Source organism: Salminus brasiliensis, chromosome 16 (assembly GCF_030463535.1).
Source record: "Salminus brasiliensis chromosome 16, fSalBra1.hap2, whole genome shotgun sequence".
Classification (NCBI taxonomy): Eukaryota; Metazoa; Chordata; class Actinopteri; order Characiformes; family Bryconidae; genus Salminus; species Salminus brasiliensis.
Genome location: NC_132893.1, coordinates 28851369 through 28871959, shown reverse-complemented (window position 1 = coordinate 28871959; position 20591 = coordinate 28851369). Strand labels below are relative to the sequence as shown.

The following is a 20591-nucleotide window of genomic DNA, read 5'->3' as shown; positions in this document are numbered from 1 at the left end:
TCTATTGAAAGTTTGGAGATACAGGTTTCTTTGTGTAAGAGACAATATACACTATATATATATATATATATAAATTATATATACAACATTTTTTGCTTAGTGTTATTTAATGTTTATTTAAATGTTTGATGTTAATTATAATTATAATTATAATGTACCCTCTAGATGAGATTAAACATATTGGTACCAGATACCACAAGACACCTTCATCTTCCATGCCTTGATGGGTCAGAGCTAGTTTTGGGGACACATGGAGGACCTACACTGCCTCAAATAAAAGTCTGACTTTTTCATTTTTATATTAGTCTTATAGCAGTTACTGAACCATAACTACTAATTATTACCAGAATACCGGAACACTCCAATGTCCTTTAAACACGCCCCCAAAAGCGTCCAGTTTGATTCATATCTATGAAACTCTCATGCTCTGGGGTTTGTTTTATGTTATTTTTCCACTATCACATTCACACGACAGCCTGATATCAGCACAGTAACTCCATGTCCACTATTTTACTGCACCAATGCCCTTTAAATGTCCTGATCACTATCTCCCGCTGTATTTATGTGGTAGCATTCTCTCTCCTTATGTCGTGTTAAGCAGCTGGTCAGCATGCGCAGGTCCCAAGTGTCCTAAATCTAATAGTGACATCTGCTGGAGAGAGGCCAGAGCAAACACTAATGCACTTCTAACCTTCTGCTTTCTGTAGACAGGAGCATGTAATGAGGTCGGTCATCACACAGGTTCCTCAATGCTGCCTCCTACTCTCTCACCAGACACTCACACACACACACACACACATGAATACACAGAGTGCAAGAATTGTGTGGAATAGTTGATGTTTTAGTCACTAAGCTCTCGTATCTTCATAATATAACTTATTCTGTAATTCAGAATAATCAATTCTGTTCTGCATATTGTGCTTTTGCTTTTGAGCAAGATTAAAAAATACAGCAATCAGCCATAATGTTAATAGCACCTGCTAATACTGTGCCACCAATACAGCTCTGGACTCCACAAGACTTCTAATGGTGTCCTGTAGCATCTGGCACCAAGATGTTTGCAGCAGATCCTTTAAGTCCTGAAAGTTGTGAGGATTTCATCCATGGGGACCCTTGACTCTGTCACTGGTTCATAGGATGTCTTTTCATGGAGCAATTTTCGTAGGTACTGACCACTGCATACTGGGAACACCCCTCAATATCTACCTAAAGGTAAAGGTGCACGTATTTGTCACTGTACAGCAAAATGTGTCCTCTGCATTTAACCCATCTGTGGTTGTGAACACACACACACACACTAGTGAACTAGGTGTGTGAGTACACACACACACCCAGAGCAGTGGCCAGCCAACTCCAGCACCCGGGGAGCAGGCTGGTAATTTTGCTCAAGGGCCCAACAGTGGCAGCTTGCCAAGCCCGGGAATCAAACCCACAAATTTGTTATCGATAGCCCGGCGCTCTAACTGCTGAGCCACCACTGCCCCTGCTACCTGCTGTTTTGCTCTGCTGGTCCAGTCGTCTAGTCATCACAATTGTGCCCTTATAGGCCCATCTGCTCCATTGGTACTGGCTAATAACATACCATTAAAATTATTTTCTCAGCACAAGAATAATAATAAAAATGTATGCTTTTTTTATTTATATTGAGAGGTATAGAGTTGAGGGGCTTAGCTGTAACACTCTTAGATAGCCTACCTGTAGAGGCTGTATTAGCCTGGCTAGCTAGCAAGAGCTCTCTCTGTGAGGTGCTTCAAATTGTGCTGCATCCACCATGAGACATATTAAAATAATTTAGGGGAAACTTTTAGGGGGGATTTAATTTTCTAGAAACACACACAGACATTCAGAAACATGCTTTTATGGAGTCCTCAGAGTCCGGATAATAACAATATCTGATTGATTTCTGACAAAATATGTATTTCTGTCTGCATGTCTTTATCCATCTACACACCAACATTTCTATATTTATGAAAATTATGACTGAATTAAAATGCTTGGTAATGATGGACCTGTTGTTTTCTAAAAGAGCTGCAGATGGCAGTACAGTGCTGGTGACAGAAATCTGCACTGAGGCTGAATTCTGTCAAACTGAGCTGTGATGCATTTGATTAATTAACTGCATAACCTGTAGTTTCTATCCATTTTACTGCTCATTATTAAGGTTTGACATTTATCTTAATGTCTTCTGTGCAGAGTGGAACCCTGGAAATGCAAACACTTACAGCATGACTTCCCCATAAACAAGCCTTGTTTTCTCTACAACTGAATTTCCAGGAAAATGTAATTATATACTGCTACAGTTTCTAGATCAGCCTCGTCCATTCATGTTAAATGGACGTGTTTAGCTTGAGCTGCTTTTTTGAATAAGGTACAATACAAGGTCAGAACTTATATGTACAACTTTAATTATATAGCATTTTACCTTAAAATAGCAGCTTCCGAATCATGCTGATGCTCCACTGACTGTAACTGGAGAATGGCATCGCTCTCCATCCCACTTTGGGCCGCAGAGCTGCTACTGCGCTATGGAAGGATGTGCACAAGCTCCTTTTGTGGAGCTGCACCTCTCTGATTCTGCGTGTGATTCTGCATAACCCGAGCCATATTAGTGTCAAATCCTGCCTTATTTCTGTAATCATCACTTCTGTGTCACGGTTCTGTGCCTCTCAGCTTATCAACAAACGCTTGTGTACAGCTTTCCATGAGGGGGAGCTTAAAGCGTGATTTGTATTTACAGCAGTGGGGTGAAAGTGAATTACACCCCCCAACTATAGGGGGAGCTTAGGAGCAATACTGCTTTAAGGCACCTTAACAAGAACAGGAGCTGTGTCCGTAACTGTGCCCTGTTTACTGTGCCCTACATGCAAAAACCCAGATCACTATCTAGAGCTATAGTATAGGGAACAGAATTCAACAAGGTAGTGTCCGATTTTGGACACGTTATGCGAACAACACAATGGATTATGGGTATTCCATGTCCATTTAGTGTACATCTTTTCTAGACTACATAATATTATGTTACACTGAAAATGTTACAGAACTAACAGTACACTATTAAATGGCAGAACTCCAAAGCAGTGCACCATATAGTGAATAGGGCAGTTGTATTTCTGACTTATGGCTGCTTATGATTCATGACTGCTTCTTTAGTTTGTTGTCCAAAATGAAATGGTCTTCATGGAGATGTGTTTCATAGTCTGAGTGTACTTACTGAATTTATTCCAGCATGTATGCTAATCCTTACACAAGTGTTAGTCGGCGTCTCAGGTCCTGTCCCTGTTGTCCCCAGTTCATCTTGCAAAAGGCCAGCGTGGTCTTCTCTAGGGTTTCAGACTCGCATTGTGCCCCTCACTCATATTGTGTTGCAGAATGCTCTGTGAATGCCCTGTGCGATGAGAGCCAGCCAAGACTCCAAGTGACATTGCCTGTATTAATCTCTGTCTGTTTGTGATGGAACATTACGTGCAAGCAGCCTCAGCTGTCTGTAGCATAGGTGACTCTATGGTTCTTGATTAGCATTTGTTAGCGTACACCAAAGACATCCGTAGGAGATGCAGAAAGGTTAAGTAGGGCTGAAAGGTAGGGCTCTGTGTAGTACTGGAAAAGGATTCTCTGATAAAGTGGAGCCTGCTTTATCTATTCCACAACTACGTTTGCTGTGGAGTCACTGCCCTGTTGGAACACCCACCCAGCCAACATGCTCATGTAGAGCTTACATGGGTGGAACTTGAGCTAGGTGGGTGCGAGGTGGGCATGGGCTCTGAGTGGGTTCGGACATGTGTGATAACTGGGACCCAGTTGGGTTGCCATTATTACACCCCACCTTAATCTCACATGAATCATCCATATGTATGCAACAGGCCCAAAGGCAAGGGCATGATATCTGGGCAGTTGTGTCCTAAAATACCACCACCATGCTTAACAGTTCTTACAGAATGCAAATGCCTTACATTTACTCTTCCAAACATACCTCTGGGCCTCCAAACTGTACTTCAGAAGGTCCATATGGTCAGTCACAAGCATCATCAAGTCAGTATCTGACCAAAAGTGCTCCAAGAATGGTCAATCAGTAAAATGGGCCAGGGTCATGGACAATCCAACTTACAGGACTTAAAGGATCTGCTGCTAAAGTCTTGGTGCCAGACACCACAGGACACCTTCAGAGGTCTTGTGAAGTCCATGCCTTGACGGATCAGAGCTGTTGTGGAGCACGAGGGGGACTTACTCAGTTATGGCTGATCGGTGTAGATGAATAGACATGGTCATAGTCATGGTCAGCCCAAACCAAGCTTCATCAAGTGGGTTAACTAGGCCACTATAAATCGGTTTCACCATCTATGACTTCTACAGAATTTGACTTTTTCACTGAGAGACTTTTCAAGGATTTCTGTGTGTTTTATATCGACATTAAGATTCGCTTTCGCTCCTCTAGCTCCATTCCCTTCTTTCCTGTCATCATCACCCATAAAAGCACTTTGGAGCCGAGGCGTTATCTTTGTTTCGGCTTCTTGAAATCAGCATGTCCCCTATGAAGACATGTTTGTTTTCATTTTGGCATCTGTGCTTGTGTCGGAGCTTTTATCTCATGTTTTCGGCCCTCGCGGACCCGTCAGCATGCTGAGTGTGACAACGGCAAGTCAGAGTTGATATTTTTGTAAGCACATGATCTGCTGACACACACAAACCCAATGTCCTTGAAAACACAGCCTTCGAAAAACTCGACTAAAAGAAACTCCACACAACAAAGCACTTCCTGACTAGTGCTTGGTTCCAGCTCTTCCATTTCATGCTCTGAGCCACTCGGAATAACCTAAGCCCTTATTTAATTTTTTACCCTACTGCTGCAGCCCTAAAAGGCAAAAGCTCAGAGGATGGGGCCATAAACAAACACTTTGGGAAATGTCAGTCCCCTGCTTAAAATAAATCAGAGCACACAGGCCAGCGGGCAACAGGTGGGTCCCTCCACACAAAGGCTGCCTGAATGCAGGAGCCACGCCAGTCAAGCTAACACTATGAAGGCTATGAGTGAGAAGTGAGCTGTGCAGCTCAACTGCCTACAGAGAAACACAGCTCTGTGAATGATATGTATATATATAGAAACAGAATAGCAGCTGTGCAATATCAAAGATGAGTTAATACATCTAGTATAATAAAGATAAATGACTTACCTAAAGTGGTGAAATTGTGTTATTTTAAATATTTGTTATAAAAAAGAGAATTTCATGTAAATATTGCTTTCAAATGGCTCTTTAAACAGAGATTTAACTGTTTTAAAAGGTCCACCTTAAAGGATTTTATTCTTATGACATTTCTTTAAACATCAATCATCTGACTATGTAATGTAATATTGCATATAATATCTTTCATCTGATCAGTTACTGTATATTCATGCTATCTGTCTTGATTAATTTGAAACATGAAAGGTGTATATTATAAAATGTACATTTCTGACCTGCAGTAATGAGGTAATTTATCAGTAGTATTAACAGTACAGTAGTGGTAGTAATAGTAGTAGTAGCATATTGAGTAGCAGGACTGATAGTACTAGTATCAGTATTTGACCTGCAATATTTTTTTTGTATTTAAATGGGTTTAAAATGCTACTCTTAATCAGTCCAGCTCCAGCCAGTCTGCCTCAGTAAAACACTCAAATATATTTTATTATAGGTTTCGTAGTTTACTTTAAAATGATCTAAATTAGGGCCCAATCTCTAATTCATCATATGTTACTGTACTTTTTAGATTCTCTGAAATCTTTTTTTTCCAGACTATTAAACATTTTAAGGTACTGAAGGGAAAGACTGGTGGCTTCCAAGTGGTGCAACTGTCTAAGCATTTACCCTTAGACATAGGTCATGAGTGCAAACCCTGGGGGTGCCACAGCCATACATAATGAGCCAGCCCAAGAGAAAGAAAGTCCTGGTGGTCTTAGCTAGTGGGGAAAACCTAAAGTTAAATATATTATATAGTATGTTTTTTACCAAACCGAGATGTGAGAAGTACTTTTGACTTTATTAAGATATGATAAGATAAGATATGAAACTCCAGTTTCCTCATGTTGAGTGGATTAATTGGACTTATCAGATCATTAGATTTTAAGCTGTGCTCATTCTGCACCTTGTTTTAGTTGAGTAGTTACTTACTTATATGTTACTATATGCTTATTGCTGCTACAATCCAAAGAGTTATAATAATAATATAAATAATACTACCAATAATAAATTACTTTTATTGTTATTTTTAAGTAGTAAAATTACATTGTTTTTTATAACGTGCATACATACTTAAAACATATTTATTTATTATTATTATTAGTCGTTTTTATTATTAGTTTAAGTTTTTATTGCTTATATTATGTACTCTTATATACTTAGTCATATGTCTGTAATAGAAAATATTTATATTACATATTTATTTCTGTTAGTACTAGTAGTAGGTCTATATTATTATTATTTATGTACAGGTCAACTTATCATTATTATTATTATTAGTGGTAGTAGTAGTGACAAACATTACAGTACTTGTTTACTTGTTTACTTCACTTATATATTTACAGTAATTTGTACACATTTCTGCACCTCTGGCCAAATGTTTAGTGTAGATAGATTACATGTCTGGTCAATTTACATGTTGAAGTACTTGTTGATTTAAAAGAATAAAAAAAATAGAAAAATAAGTAACTGTGAGTGTAACTGTACCTGTAAAATCACATAAGTATTTTCTGCATATTTTAAAGCCTAATTTCATCTCATATAACTTATATATCTCTGTAGACAGTAATCAACAGTACATGCCCAAACTGCACAGATGCACTGTGTGTTAGGTAACGTTAGCCGGGCCCTGTCTGCTGCCGTGTTCTGATGGCTGCTCTGTGCAGTTCCTCCTGACTCCAATGCTTCATATCTCTCCATGGATATCAAGCAGCTGCTGCTGTCCATCTCTTTAAGCAAACCGCACATGTACAGCACTACTGACAGACTGCAAGGCTGGGCCTGCTGCATATGTGTACCCCCCCTCAACCACACACACACACACACACACACAGCCTCAAACACACTCACACGCTATTCTGTGGGAATCCTCGTCTCTGAAAAGAAACCAAAAAAAAGCTGGATTTTAAGATGAAGCTGACGGATGGATTTTTGAAGCCGGTTTGAAACGCAGCCTTCTTCAAGTATGAAGCTCCTCGAAAACATTCCACTGCTGCAGATCCTCTTTCTGCCATGTTTCAGCCTGATCGGGGGCTTACAGAGAGGTGGGTCGATATACCTTGTTACAGTGGAATTGCTCAGAGTTAAACTTATATATCATCGCTGTCACATGTAAACATTTACTTTACAGGCAAGGGAAAAAACCTTCTTGACTTACCATGGAAATCAATGGAAAAAGCTTTCATTTCAGGTTCATTTTGGAGCATTTCTATTGGTCTGTTCATCACAACATTTTGATACAATGTAAAGAACAATTGCCAGATTTAAATTTTCTCTAAAAGTGGAAAAGTACATAATTAAAGATAAGGTTATGTATGACAGTGAGGGGGAAAAGTTATATATATATATATAAAATATCTAAATATAAAATTATAAAATATAAATATAATATATATATAATATATTATAATATATATTATATATATATATATATAATATTGATTTTTTTTTCCACTTTTCCACTTTTTATGTAAATATGTTATATATTTTGCTATATTTTTATATAGTTTGCAATATATATTTTTTATGTATGCCATGAATAGCACTTTTAAAGTGTTTGAACTTTAGATTTATTGCAGATTATCCCAGTAATTATCTAGCAGGAGGTGTGTGTAATGATCTATATGCATATAAATAATGCTGTACTGTTTCATACATTAATATAATCTGTTACTGTATGCATAATGATTTTTATGAGCATAAATCTCGTTATACATACAACATTAGGAAGCTTGCAATTGATCTCTTTTACATATTTAATATGAGGCATTTGCATATTTTACATATTCATCACAATGCATTATCCCACCATATGGTAGATGTAATTGTAGCTTAAATTATTACATGGAACTTGACTCCCAAGTGTGTGTGTGTGTGTGTGTGTGTTTCTCAGAGGCACTGACAGAGAGATTTAAGTCCATGCCTTTCTGATTTAAAGCATGAAGTCATGCGTTACCTTGGGCCATAACGTAGAAGAGCCCACAGTGCTCAGTCACCCAGTGTGTCTGCAGAGGATTTGTATTTGATGGTTTCGGGACAAGAGAATCCAGATGGAGAGTCATCCGTGTAGGCCTGGATCATGGTCATGTGACTCGCACAAGCCGTCTCTCATCCACAGCTTTAGACAATTCCTGAGGTCATGCATGGAGCACAGGACAAGTTTTAAAAAGAACCCACGTTCCTTATTTTTGATTGGTTATGTGTAAAGAACTAATGGTGGACAGTAATGGTGGAGTACATGTACTTCACTACTGTCCCCACTGTACCTAACCGTCATACAAAAACCCAGTATCACTTTTTGCTATAATAAGAATCTGCCAGTTTCTCTGTACATGTCCCAATTTCATGATGAATGGAGCAATAGAAATGCTCTAAAATGAATAATAACTTTCTCCATTAAATTTCCATTGAAAGCTACAAAGGTTTTTTTTCTTCTCCTGTAAAGTTGCTGTTTTGGAGATGGACATGGTTTAACCAACAGCTCAAATTTTCCATTTTTTGACACTTGGCACTTGTACTTTCACTCCACTACATTTCTGCAGCTTGAGTCCTTACCTGTAATGCGTCTAAAGAAATATATAATACCAAACTGAATGGGTGGTCATGTAAATACAGTAAGTTCAAGAGATATCACAACCAAATGAGTTCAAATGAGTTCAATGAGTTTTTTTGTTGTTCAATTTTCATAGTTTCTATGATTCTTAAACGGTACTGTGTAAAAAGCGTTTTACCCTGTTTAACACATTGCAGATGAACTGGGTTTATCCACTCAAATAACTCTTTTATACTTTGAGTGAACCATTATTTGATTAAAAGTCCCCTATATGATCAAAGGTATACACGTTATGACATCCTATTCTAAATCTATAGGCATTAACATGGAGTCGGCCCCCCTTTGCAGCTCTAATGGCAAGTTTGGAGCTCTGGAGTTATTGAGTCAGCAGAGCTTTGGACACTTTTCTGCACTGTGCTCTGTAACTTTACGTGGTCTGACACTTGACATGAGTTGCCGAGGTTCCTAAACGTTTTTCAATAATAGCTCTTACAGTTATGGTGGAATATGTAGGAGGGAAGAAATTTCACCAGCTGACTTGTTTGTAATTTTGAGTTGAATCAACCCAGTTCAATTGCTTTTTGCACCGTGAAATATTGTTTTTGAGATGCTTAACCCTGGATTTTTTTCATGTTTAAAAAATAACTCATTATAATAAGTTAATATCTCCCACCAGTCTTACCTCAAAACGTTCCTCAGTTTCAAATGGAGAATGACTTTCTTAAAACATCATTTGGCTGCTGTACATTTATTTGAACGTCTGATGAATCAGATTTTTTTCCTTATGGGTTTATTATAGTCTATCCATTAAAAACTGATATGCTGTAAGATTTGATGGGGCAGTGGTCTTCGGATAGGTTGACAGGCCATAAATTTGACATTGACGCAAGCCTCGTCTCAATCGAATTACTAACAGTGAAACCTTCCCACCACAACCTGCGCTGTAAGAGGAAAATTAATTAATATCGCTCCTCACCTTCAGGGTACGGTACATCCATCCTGGCACAGCATCCAGAGTAAGACATTAGAGGGTGAAAGTGCAGAGCAGAGTGCTTTTAGAGCACAGAGGAGAACCTTGCTGTGAGATCAGTGTGGCAGATAACACCATCCATTTAAGGTCTTTTAGGAAATTGACTAAATTGAGGCAAGTGTGATGATTTAGATGTGCAGTTTGGACAAAGCTGAATGCTGAATGTAAGATTCAGCTTCAGTGCAGAAGATTCAATGTGGACATCAAACACACTGAAGATCGCTGGGGATGTAATAACTAAACACGTGTTAACAAACTGTTCTTCAGCGTGTCATATTCATCATTCAATGGTTTCTATTGTGACTAGAATGCTAGTTTGTGGCTTGTTGCATTAGCTTGGATGTAATACATTAGCTTGTGGGTTGAGCTTTAGCTTGGGTCTAATATTCCTGAAGAAAACCCACCCTGGTTAAGCTGGCTGACCAGCTAAGCTCTTGCCCAGCATAGGGTATGTTTATCTGGTCTACCATGCTGGCCATCATCAACAAGTAGGACCAAGCTGGTTAACCTGCATGACCACGCTGTGTTGACTAGCATGATAACACTGCTCCTCCAGTACCACCAGCATGGGCAAGTTGGTGAAGCAGCTCAACCAAACTAGTCAACCAGTATGACCAGCTTGGTCAAGTTGGTCATACGAATAAACCAGCTAATCCATCACACTCAAACAAAACACACACTCTATGCTGGTCCAGAGCTAAGCAGCTAGGCCCTCCAATTCAGTGGAACCAGTTTACTTACCAGTTCATAGGCTATGTTGACAGGCTAAAGCTGGACCAGCTTTTCAACTACTTTTACCCTAAAAGACCATCTTAGATGATCTGAAACCAGCTAACAGGAAAGCCTGGTCCTGAGCTGGACTGTCCTGAGCAGAGAGCTTGGGAATAAACTTAAAATGGGAGCATTAACATATTCCTATAAGAATGTCACATTTTTAGCGACTCCTTGTTTGAGTCTGAAGAAATTCTAGAAGTTGTTTAGATCTGGTGAATGAATCCACTTTGTGCTGTGAATGGAAGCAGCAGCTCGAGTGCTGAGGAAGTCCTTGTCGGATGCACTTGCAAACTTCGGTGTGAGGAACAGGTGACATATCCGCTGCTTCACACGTCGGGAACTGGCAGGTTGTGTTCCAGGAGGTGCAGTGAGCCAGTGCTAATGCATCCCCGTGAGAAAAAAGTAGTAGGGAGTGTGCAATGTTTGCAGAGTCATGGTGTAAATTAGTTCGCCGCTGACTTAACCGTTTGGGGCAGTGATTTAGATTGACCTGCAAACTGTGTGGGGACCAGAGCAGGACAGAACAAATTGTCCAGAGAAAAGAGAAAGATCTTTTTTGGTGGTTCCTATTGCCTAATGGTCTGGATATAGTCTAGAATATGTTGTGTAGAGTATTTCTTTTCTCAGACTATTCCTCTTGTCTATCATAGTTTTTGCTTCGCTTAGTTTTTGACTGTAGCAGAATGTGATTCAGGCAGCTGTTCTTGACATTGTGTGGAAATTTTATGATGAACTGGTCAAACAGTATGACCAGCTTGATAGCCAGTTTGTTTTTGACATTGTGTGAGAACATTTTGATAAACGGACCAATAGAAATGCTTCAAAATGACTTGGACTAAAATCTTTTTACATTGACTTCCATTGGAGGATGCATTTTGTGTGAATATGAGCTGTTTTGGATTGTTGTAGGCTAGACATGCATTTATTTATCTTTAGTATTTCTTTCCTCAGACTATTCATGTTGTCCATCACCTCAATCATCTCCAGCTGTCTTGGCTACATCAGACATATGCTTATAAGTTCAGAGAAGCATTGGTCCTAGTCAAACTATCCTCTTGTTGCTTAAGCTTCACTTAAACCAAGCTATTTTAGTCAAGATTATCATTTAAATGCTGGATATTGGTTAAATTGCTATCTGATGTTCCATCGGTACCCACATTCATGCACTGAGATTGCTAATCCACTCATGGATGGATATAACCACAGTTCATTTACCAAGTAGTACATTAGCAGCGTCCCTGAGAAGGCCTCATATGCTGATCCATAGTCTTACTTTAAAAAGCATAATCAAATCCAGAAAAGCATAGGTTGCTGCTGAAAATAGCCTGGCCTGCACATGCCTTTTGTTTTATACATTAATTACATTAGCGGCTTCGATTGTAGGAGACTCTACTTTAGCTGAGACTAAACATAGCACAGAGCGAGGACTCTCCAACAGGATTGTACAGGGATACGAGAACAACGCTGCTATTGTTGCTTTCTGTGGTGTCATGATTCATGACAAGTGAAGAAACGAGTCCCAGCAACTGCATTAGGCTCCCCCTCCTGAGTCATCATCCATGTGGTATGTGGGCCACAAGTAGAGGTTTGGACCATATCCGAGGTACTACCTTATTGTTAGCAGAATAATGAAAGACTTATACAGAACAACAGCAAGGGGACTGTGATGGTGTAACTGAACTATTGCCCCACAATGAATGAATCTTTTGACTGGAAATAAACAACTTACATCAGCTAATAGCAGCCATTACACAGAAGACATTGTAAGGATGTTAACAAAAGCACCAGAGGCTTTCCATCCACATTCTGGTAGCATGCTGGCAACTTAATTTTTACCGTAGAATCATTTACACTGTTTGTCTGAAGCTTGTATCCAGAGTGGCTTGCACTGAATCATGTTACGCAGGTAGGCAAATGTAGAGTTTTGCCTAAGGCCTTCTATTGGTGTGGTGACCTTTTCCAGAAACTACCTTTTCCACTACTCCACACCTACAGTATGATACATGTGATGTACCTTCAACTATATCTAAGTAAAAAAAAAAAAAAAAAAAAAAAGTCTGATTAGTAAAGTAAAAGTAAAAATAAAGTAAAAATAAGTAAAAACTAAAGTAAAAATAGTAAAAAGTAAAAATAAAGCATCCTGTGGAGTTCTACAATTCAGAGGATGCCAAGCCTTAAGCTAATCCTGCTAGGGAAAAAAACAGCATAGACCGGCATTTTATCGCAAATTCGCTGTTTTTGGCTTTGTGACATAATGTAAATCAGACTTTGTTTTCATTATTTTTTTATTTTTACTTAAAAATATTTTTACTTAGATATAGGTGAAGGTACATCACGTGTATCACACTGTAGGAGTGGAGTAGGGGAAAAGGTAGTTTCTGGAAAAGGTCACCACATTACGCTAATAGAAGGCCTTAAACTCTACATTCGCCTACCTGTGTAACATGATTCAATGCAAGCCACTCTGGATACAAGTGTCAGACAAATAGTTCTTGACATTGTGTGAGAATTGCATGATGAACGGACCAATAGAAATGCTCCAAAATGACTTTTTTACATTAACTACCATTGGAGTCTTTATTTTTTGGTGACTGTGACAATGAGCTGTTTTGGATTCTGGTAGGCTAGTCACTAGCAAAAATGGCATAGACTATATGGACAAAAGTGTTGGGACACCTACGCATTAAATCTACGGGAGCTTTTATAATGTCCCATTCTAAATCCACAGACATTAATATGGAGTTGTTCCCTATTTGCAGCTGTAATAGCAGGTTATTGAGTCAGCCACTTGGTGGTTGATGTGCTGCAGGATCTAAACGCTTAAACTCTTCAATAATATCACTCACAGTTGAATATATAGGAGGGAAGAAATTTCACCAACTGACTTGTTGTTGGATTGGTAGCATTGCATTACATACAGAACCACACTGGAGTCCAGTGAGCTCTTTAGAACCACTAATGTGTGGAAAGCCAGACTGCATGGCTAGGTGCTTGATTGTATACACCTGTGGCAATGGGACTTGGATGCTGCTTTGCTGGTCAACCAGCATGATCATACTGGGTGGCCAGTTACATTTTTGCACCAGACAAACGAAAGTATGAAAGTAGCTAGCTACATGGCTAGTCCACCACATAAACAACTCTGCAACTTCACTGTCTTTTCTCACTGACCAGAAAGTCTATGTATCCAGTCAGCTAGCTCAGCAAGACATGTTATTTATGTATACAGGCTTTGAGATAACGCTGGTGCTGCGTTAACAGTGTTAGCAATTTTAGCAGTGCTACATCCACATTGTTATTGGCATTTGAAGCATGCCTCCTCTCCCTCCATGACCCTTTTTGAGGTCAATTGTTCAATGGTGTTGCAAAGGAGACCGTTCAGAATGTAAACTATGCTGTTGGGAAAGCTTAGTTTCACAACAGCCACAATAAATGCTTACTTTGCTATTTGAGGTCAAATGCTGCTCGCTGTGTTTCTTGTAAATGTGTCCTCCTTCTTAACTTGATTAATGAATGCGCCGCTATCTTTGGCCACATGAAGTGATTAGTTCTGACCACTGTTTGTGACTCATAAGAAATCCGTTGACTTTGAAGACCTAGGTCTAGTACAGGCTAAATAGCTCAAGAATGCAATTTGTGCTATTTATGGGAAGCAGTGGACGTCTGATGCTGATAGATGTCTTTCTCTCCCTCCCTCACCCCTGCTTCCCTATCTCTTTTTCAGCTCCTCGCATCACAACCTTACTTGAAACTGTGGATGCCTTGCTGGATCACAATGCAACATTTATATGTGAGGTGGACTCTTACCCTTCAGCAGATATCACATGGACGCGCAATAATTACCCCATACGGTTGGTCATTTTGCCACCAATCTGCTATAATCAAGACATTGGCTACCACACACTACATCAGATGTACCAGAGGTCATCATTGTTACCTTTTGACAGTGGTGTGACTATTCTGATTATTTACAGGTACTACGATTCACGGTACATTATCAGAGAACACGGCCAAATGTTGATCATTCCCAATGTGAAGGACTCCGACAATGGAGAATACTGTTGCAATGCCAACAACGGAATTGGAGAGCCAGCAAAAAGCTGTGGGGCTTTGCAGCTGAAGATGAGTATGTTGTGTAATTATGTTCTACATATGAATGGCTTACCCATCAACTTTACACTTCAGTTGTAGAATCATATACATAACCATAAATCCAACACTCATTTTGTGCCTTCTCCAAAATGGTATCACGACCTTCCAAAGAGTTTGAAAAGGGTTACAATTCATATGCTAAGTTTCTCTCTTATTTTAGTCCTGAATTTAAACATTCAGTGTGCAACTGATCCCTTTCCATGTCCAAAGAAGCTGAAGGTAGTCAAAACCCATCTACATATTATTATAGATTATGTCTGGAATATGAAAACTATTTAGAATATTGGGAACTGTATAGACAAAAGTATTGAGACACCTGCTCATTCATTGTTTCTTTTGAAATCAAGGGTATTCTAAAAAGAGTTTATCCTGGTTTTGTTGGAGTCAAGTGAAGGGCTCTTACAAGAGTTCATGATGTTGGGTGATCACCACTCCACCTCATGCCCAACTCCCCAACTCATCCCAAAAATATTGGATGGAGCGCCACCATAATTCCAGAGAACACAGTTCCACTGCTCCACAGCTCCTCAATGCTGGGGGGCTTTATACCCCTCTAGCTTACGCATGGCATTAGGCATGGTGCCAATAGGTTAATGTTTAGAAAGTCCTATTCTATTGGAAGCACTTCTCTACAGGGACCAGCACTCAAAATGAAACAGAGTTAACCATGACCATGACAAAATGATGCTTTGTCTGTTTTTAACAAATTAAAAACGTACTCTTTCAGAGCCCCAAATTAAGAGACATCCAACAAACGTCACATTGCTACTGGAGTCAAAGGCAGTGTTGCCGTGTTTAACGTTAGGATATCCCAAACCAGATATTTCCTGGATGAAAAATGATGATTTTATAAAGGTAAGTCTAAGAATTGTCTTTGTGTTAGAGAAAAGGTGGATTTGTGCCAAACCACTTTTTCAGTGGTAAAGACAAACATAATCAAGACAATGTTGTAACTCTTTGCTTAAACCAGGTTGATAGCCGGATTTCAATTCTGGAATTTGGTGCCTTAAAAATTCACAATATTAAGAAAGAGGATGCAGGCCAGTACCGATGTGTGGCTAAGAACAGCTTTGGGATTGCCTTCTCAAAACCAGTCACCATTGAAGTTCAAGGTAAAACCACTTTGGAAGGAAAATCAGTTTTTTATAGATAACCAGCATGCTACACAGTGCCAGAAACCACATAAGAAAGTCTATTTGAGATTAGTGAACCACTTGATTTTAAGAAAGTATGTGACAATTAAGACAATACATTTTATTTGTACACAAACTACTAGTAGCTACAGGCTTCTTATACTTGTTAACTGCATTAGCTTTATAGCTTCAGTGCAAAACTAGCGTAGAAAACTTTAGACAAACTTCTGGAAAGACTTCAGGCTGCTTGACAACATTTAGGGTTAAATAGGAAGATGTATACATTGGTTTTCTGGCCTAAGCATGGCTTTAAGATCCTTTAATTTGTTTAAAAAACATGTTCGTTTGACTATATTTCTGTTGTTTCTCAGCTCCTGCTAAAATACTCAAAGTTCCAAAGGAGAAGAAGGTGCAGATTGGAACAGAAGTGGCTCTAGAGTGCAATGCCACTGGAAACCCTATCCCCTCCATTACCTGGCTGGAAAATGGCAATACGGTAGGTCTATGTCTCACTATTTAAAGCAATAATATGGGAAATATTTCATTTCAAATCAAGTCAAGAGGCTTTTACTGTCATTCCATCTGAGTACCAGTACACAGTGGGGTAAAATGACGTTCCTCCAGGACCTCCATGGTGCAACAAGGAACAGAAACAATACAGTAGACAGTAGACATAAACATGCAAACAATCCAATAAACACAATAAATCAACAGACATTAGACACAGTAAACCGACAGGACAGTCAGCCTAAATCATATGTGAACACAGCAGTTACTAAGGTAGAAGAGTACTGTTCTATTGTAATACAGTCTTTAGCAGCAGTAACATAATAGGTGTGCAAGTTGGCACGTGGCGGGGGCATCAATAGAGATGTGTATGTGAGTGTTTATGAAGTGTGTGTGAATTAATTTGCATTATGTTTATGAGTGTGTGTGTGTGTGTGTGTGTGTGTGTGTGAGGTAAGAGAGAGTCTGCTCAGTCCTTGTGTGTTGAGAAGTCTGATGGCTTGGGGGTAGAAGCTGTTGCAGAGTCTGGTACTGATGGCTCAGATGCTCTGGGATCTTCTGCCAGATGGCAGCGGCGAGAAGAGTCTATGTAAGGAGTGGGTGGGGTCATCCACAATGCTGGTGGCTTTGTGGACGCAGCATGTGGTGTAAATGTCCATGAAGGAGGGGAGAGAGCCCCTGATGGTCGTCGCAGCTCGCCTCACTATTTGCTGTAGGGTGTTGCGGTCAGAGACATTGCAATTCCCACACCAGACAGTGATTCTTGCTCCTGGTCTCCCCCTACAGTCAGAAAGTGTAATTTGTGCTTTGAGCCACCGCTAAATGACTAAATTAAGTTTTTCTGGACAAGATGAGAGATACAGAACTGTCACTGTTTTCCTGCCCGCCTCTCTAAAGTTACATACTGCTGTTAACTGTAAGCCAAGCCCACAGAAGCAAAGTGTTATTTTAAGGTAAAAATGCTACATAGTGTTGCTTTAAGCAGGTTCCTAGTTTTTCTACACACATTTTCCACTTTCCTCTCCTCCTCCTGCCTTCTCCTCCTCCACTTTAGCTTCTTTTTCATATTCTTTTGAGCCCCAAAGAACAAACTAATGGTAATTTAATCACAGTCATTTGACTGGGGCTTTGAGCAAAGCACTGGCAGCTCAAGCCAAATGTCAGACTTTGCATTTCTCACATGTATTGTCCACTCAGGTCAGTTGGAGGCCTTGGTGGTGGTGGTGGAGTGGGGGGTTGTGCATTCTCCGGTCGATACCACTATTAACACCATTCCAGCTATGTTAATGACCCCAAGACAGTGACGTGAGATCACTGATAAAAACAGCATGTGGCCTTTTATCCAGTTTTATCCAGACCTTTGAAATAAAGTTTATCAGTCAGATCAGAGCACTACCACAAACACTGAGATGATGCTGATATCAATATCCAAGGCCAGAAATCTCTAAAGCCCAGTTCACACCCATTTGACGAGACGAGACGGTTGTAGAATGTTTTACAAGACATTCTATATCAGTGTGAACTCTCCAGGTTTTAGAGCCCTGGTAGCCAACAGCCAGAGTTTTAAATAGTTCTGTTTAACACCATATCTTCGTCTGGCCAGTCAGAACACATCAAGCTTGGCCCTCTCTTCTGTTGCAAAAAATGCAGAAATGCTGGCATAGGAAATGGCATTTTTGATCTTTGCCAAATAATAAAAATTGGAGGGTGAACACTGTCCATGTACGTTATTGTCCCTCAGGGTCAATTTAAATATGCTTTCGAAGGTACACAACAATCTTCAAGGTATTCAACATACCTTAAATGAGTTTCAATTGACATCCCGTTCCCTTTCCCAAAAACTGTAAATATGTATCTATATCTAATATATAGCTAAAAAGGCCAGATGTTAGTGAAACCTAAACAATATAAAAAACAGAAAATGCATCATTTTACTGCAAATAGAGTAGTGTAAAGTAATGGGCTGATTTGGTTGCTATGCCCCTAAGGCTACATTCATACAGCAAGTAAAAATGACCCAAACCTGGCCGGATCTGTTTCATCATATGCAACACAGATGGATGATCTGTGTGGCAGTGTAAACCAACTGAACTCAATTCTGATTTGGGCCACTTTCAAATGTGGTACTCAAATCTGATACATATCCGATTCCCAGCAAAGTCTGAACAGCCAGTTCGGATTCAATGTGATATTCACGTCAACCAAACTCGACTTTCGCTCAGGAGACGTTACAATGGCCAACAGCTGTGAGGATGGTTTTGAGTGGCGGAATACTGAGATAATAGACCTCATGTCTCTGTTCAAACTAAATCAGAAGGCAACTGTGCGGAAGTGTGGAACTGCCAATAGAATGGGACTCGCTGGAGCAGATAAACAACCACCTATTGGCACCATGTTGCCTAATGCCAGGCGTGGGCTAGAGGGGTATAAAGCCCTCAATATAAAGTATTGAGTTGTGGAGCAGTGGAACCACTGTGTAGCCTGGAATAATGATGGTGCCTCATCCAATATTGTAGGGATGGGTTGGGTTTGGGATGAGGTGACCATGCAACATCCTGACCTCACTAATGCTCTTGTTGGATGGTCACCTCATCCCAAACTCTCCAACCCATCCCAACAATATTGACAGTTACTCCAACAAAAGCAGCATAAACCTTTTTTTAATACACTTGATTTCAGAAGAAACAATGAATGAGCAGGTGTCCCAATACTTTTGTCCATATGGTGTACATGTATAATTTTTTTTTGTACATATCTATTCACAAAATCTACATGTTAATGAGCTAATATTAATAAAAAGGAACCAACGTTCAGTGCCTGTTAATGCCTGTGTGGGTGCTAAAATGTACATGCTACAATAACTGTGTAATAACACTGTCCCAGTGCAGCTGCAGTATCAAAGGAAAATAAATAGATTTGAGGTTTAAAGAAAGAAGGAAGCAAACCAAAGAAATGGGTGTGGCCAAATAACATGCCCCTTTTACAGCAAGCTCAAATGCATTCTGGAAATATGCAAATGCAAATATGGAAATATGGTATCATACAATGAATTAAAAATGGGCCACATTTGCTTGTTAATGACCATATGTGGAAGTAATGGACTGGGCAGCACTACTCATAAGTACTTCAGTGTTTATTTGATTTTTAGGTAATCTTTCATGATATCGATCCTTCAATTCAGTGGCCTTTACTGTAAGTAGGCCTCTATCATCTCTGTATGAGGGAAAGCTGGTTGCTCCAACATTCAGGTTACCCCCGATAGCCTTTACTGCAAATGCTTTGAGCTAATGGCTTTGACACATGTTCCACAGTACTGCAAAAGATATGAAAGATATGTTGTTTTCCTATTCTGTCAGTTTATCTTTTCCCTCAGTTTACTCAGGCTGTACCTAATGCATAAAGGCATTTGAAGCTTTTGCAGAATGTGCATAGGATATGCAGTGGCTCTCAGAAGTCACTTGAGAAAGTGCTGACATGATTTACAGAAGTCGTATCTAACAGTTATGTTGTAAATGGCTTTTTGGTTCTTGATAAGGAGCTGTGTAGATGGGTTGCTGAAGCCGGGCTCTAGTACGAGGTCATTTTAACCTCAACATGTTCTCTTGGCTGCTCTGCTCTGTTACCAAACATGACCTTCTAACTCCGTTATTTACGACTGCCTCTCTCTCCATCCTCAGCTGCCTTTCTGTCCCAAATTCGGACTGTACTGTGTGAATTATAAATCCACCAGAGAAGACGTGCATAGGAGCAATGTGTATTATTTGAGGCTTTGCTGATTATGACTAATAGGAAGGCCTTGATCAGAGACTGCTGTAACTTCCAGACCAGTATTTATTTTAACGTAGGATCTTGAATAATAAAAACACACAGCTAAAATGAAGTATAGAGTAAAGTTTGCTGCATTTTAGGAGTTTGAGATGCTACAATTCAAAAGTTTGTTATTAGCAAAGAGCGTTTTTTTTTAATTACTGATTAAAATTTTGTATTTACAGGTGAAGAAAAATAGGGAAAAACTAGTATTACTAGTGGAAGGTTTAAATTTACTGAGTACTAAGTTCTGGGAATGTATAGAGTCATAGATTAAAAATGGGAATTACTGATGAAAAGCTTGGATATACTGATAAAAATTGGAATTATGGATATAATGTTGGAATAGTTGATGGACAAATTGGACTTGTGTGAAATGTGAAATTACTGATTACAAGATTAAAATCACAGCTGAACTGCTGAAA

At 39.4% G+C, this 20591-nt stretch overlaps 1 protein-coding gene across 2 annotated transcripts in view; it reads left to right on the top strand.

The window, feature by feature from the left end:
• The first annotated feature begins 7176 nt into the window (after positions 1-7176).
• Positions 7177-20591, top strand: part of musk (muscle, skeletal, receptor tyrosine kinase) — a 33306-nt gene continuing 19891 nt past the window's right edge. For both annotated transcript variants that reach the window (XM_072658799.1, XM_072658798.1), the window contains exons 1-6: positions 7177-7255; positions 14292-14418; positions 14542-14693; positions 15447-15574; positions 15690-15831; positions 16224-16348. In XM_072658799.1, coding sequence (XP_072514900.1) covers positions 7177-7255; positions 14292-14418; positions 14542-14693; positions 15447-15574; positions 15690-15831; positions 16224-16348 — 753 coding nt within the window. The remainder of the gene's footprint in view (positions 7256-14291; positions 14419-14541; positions 14694-15446; positions 15575-15689; positions 15832-16223; positions 16349-20591) is intronic.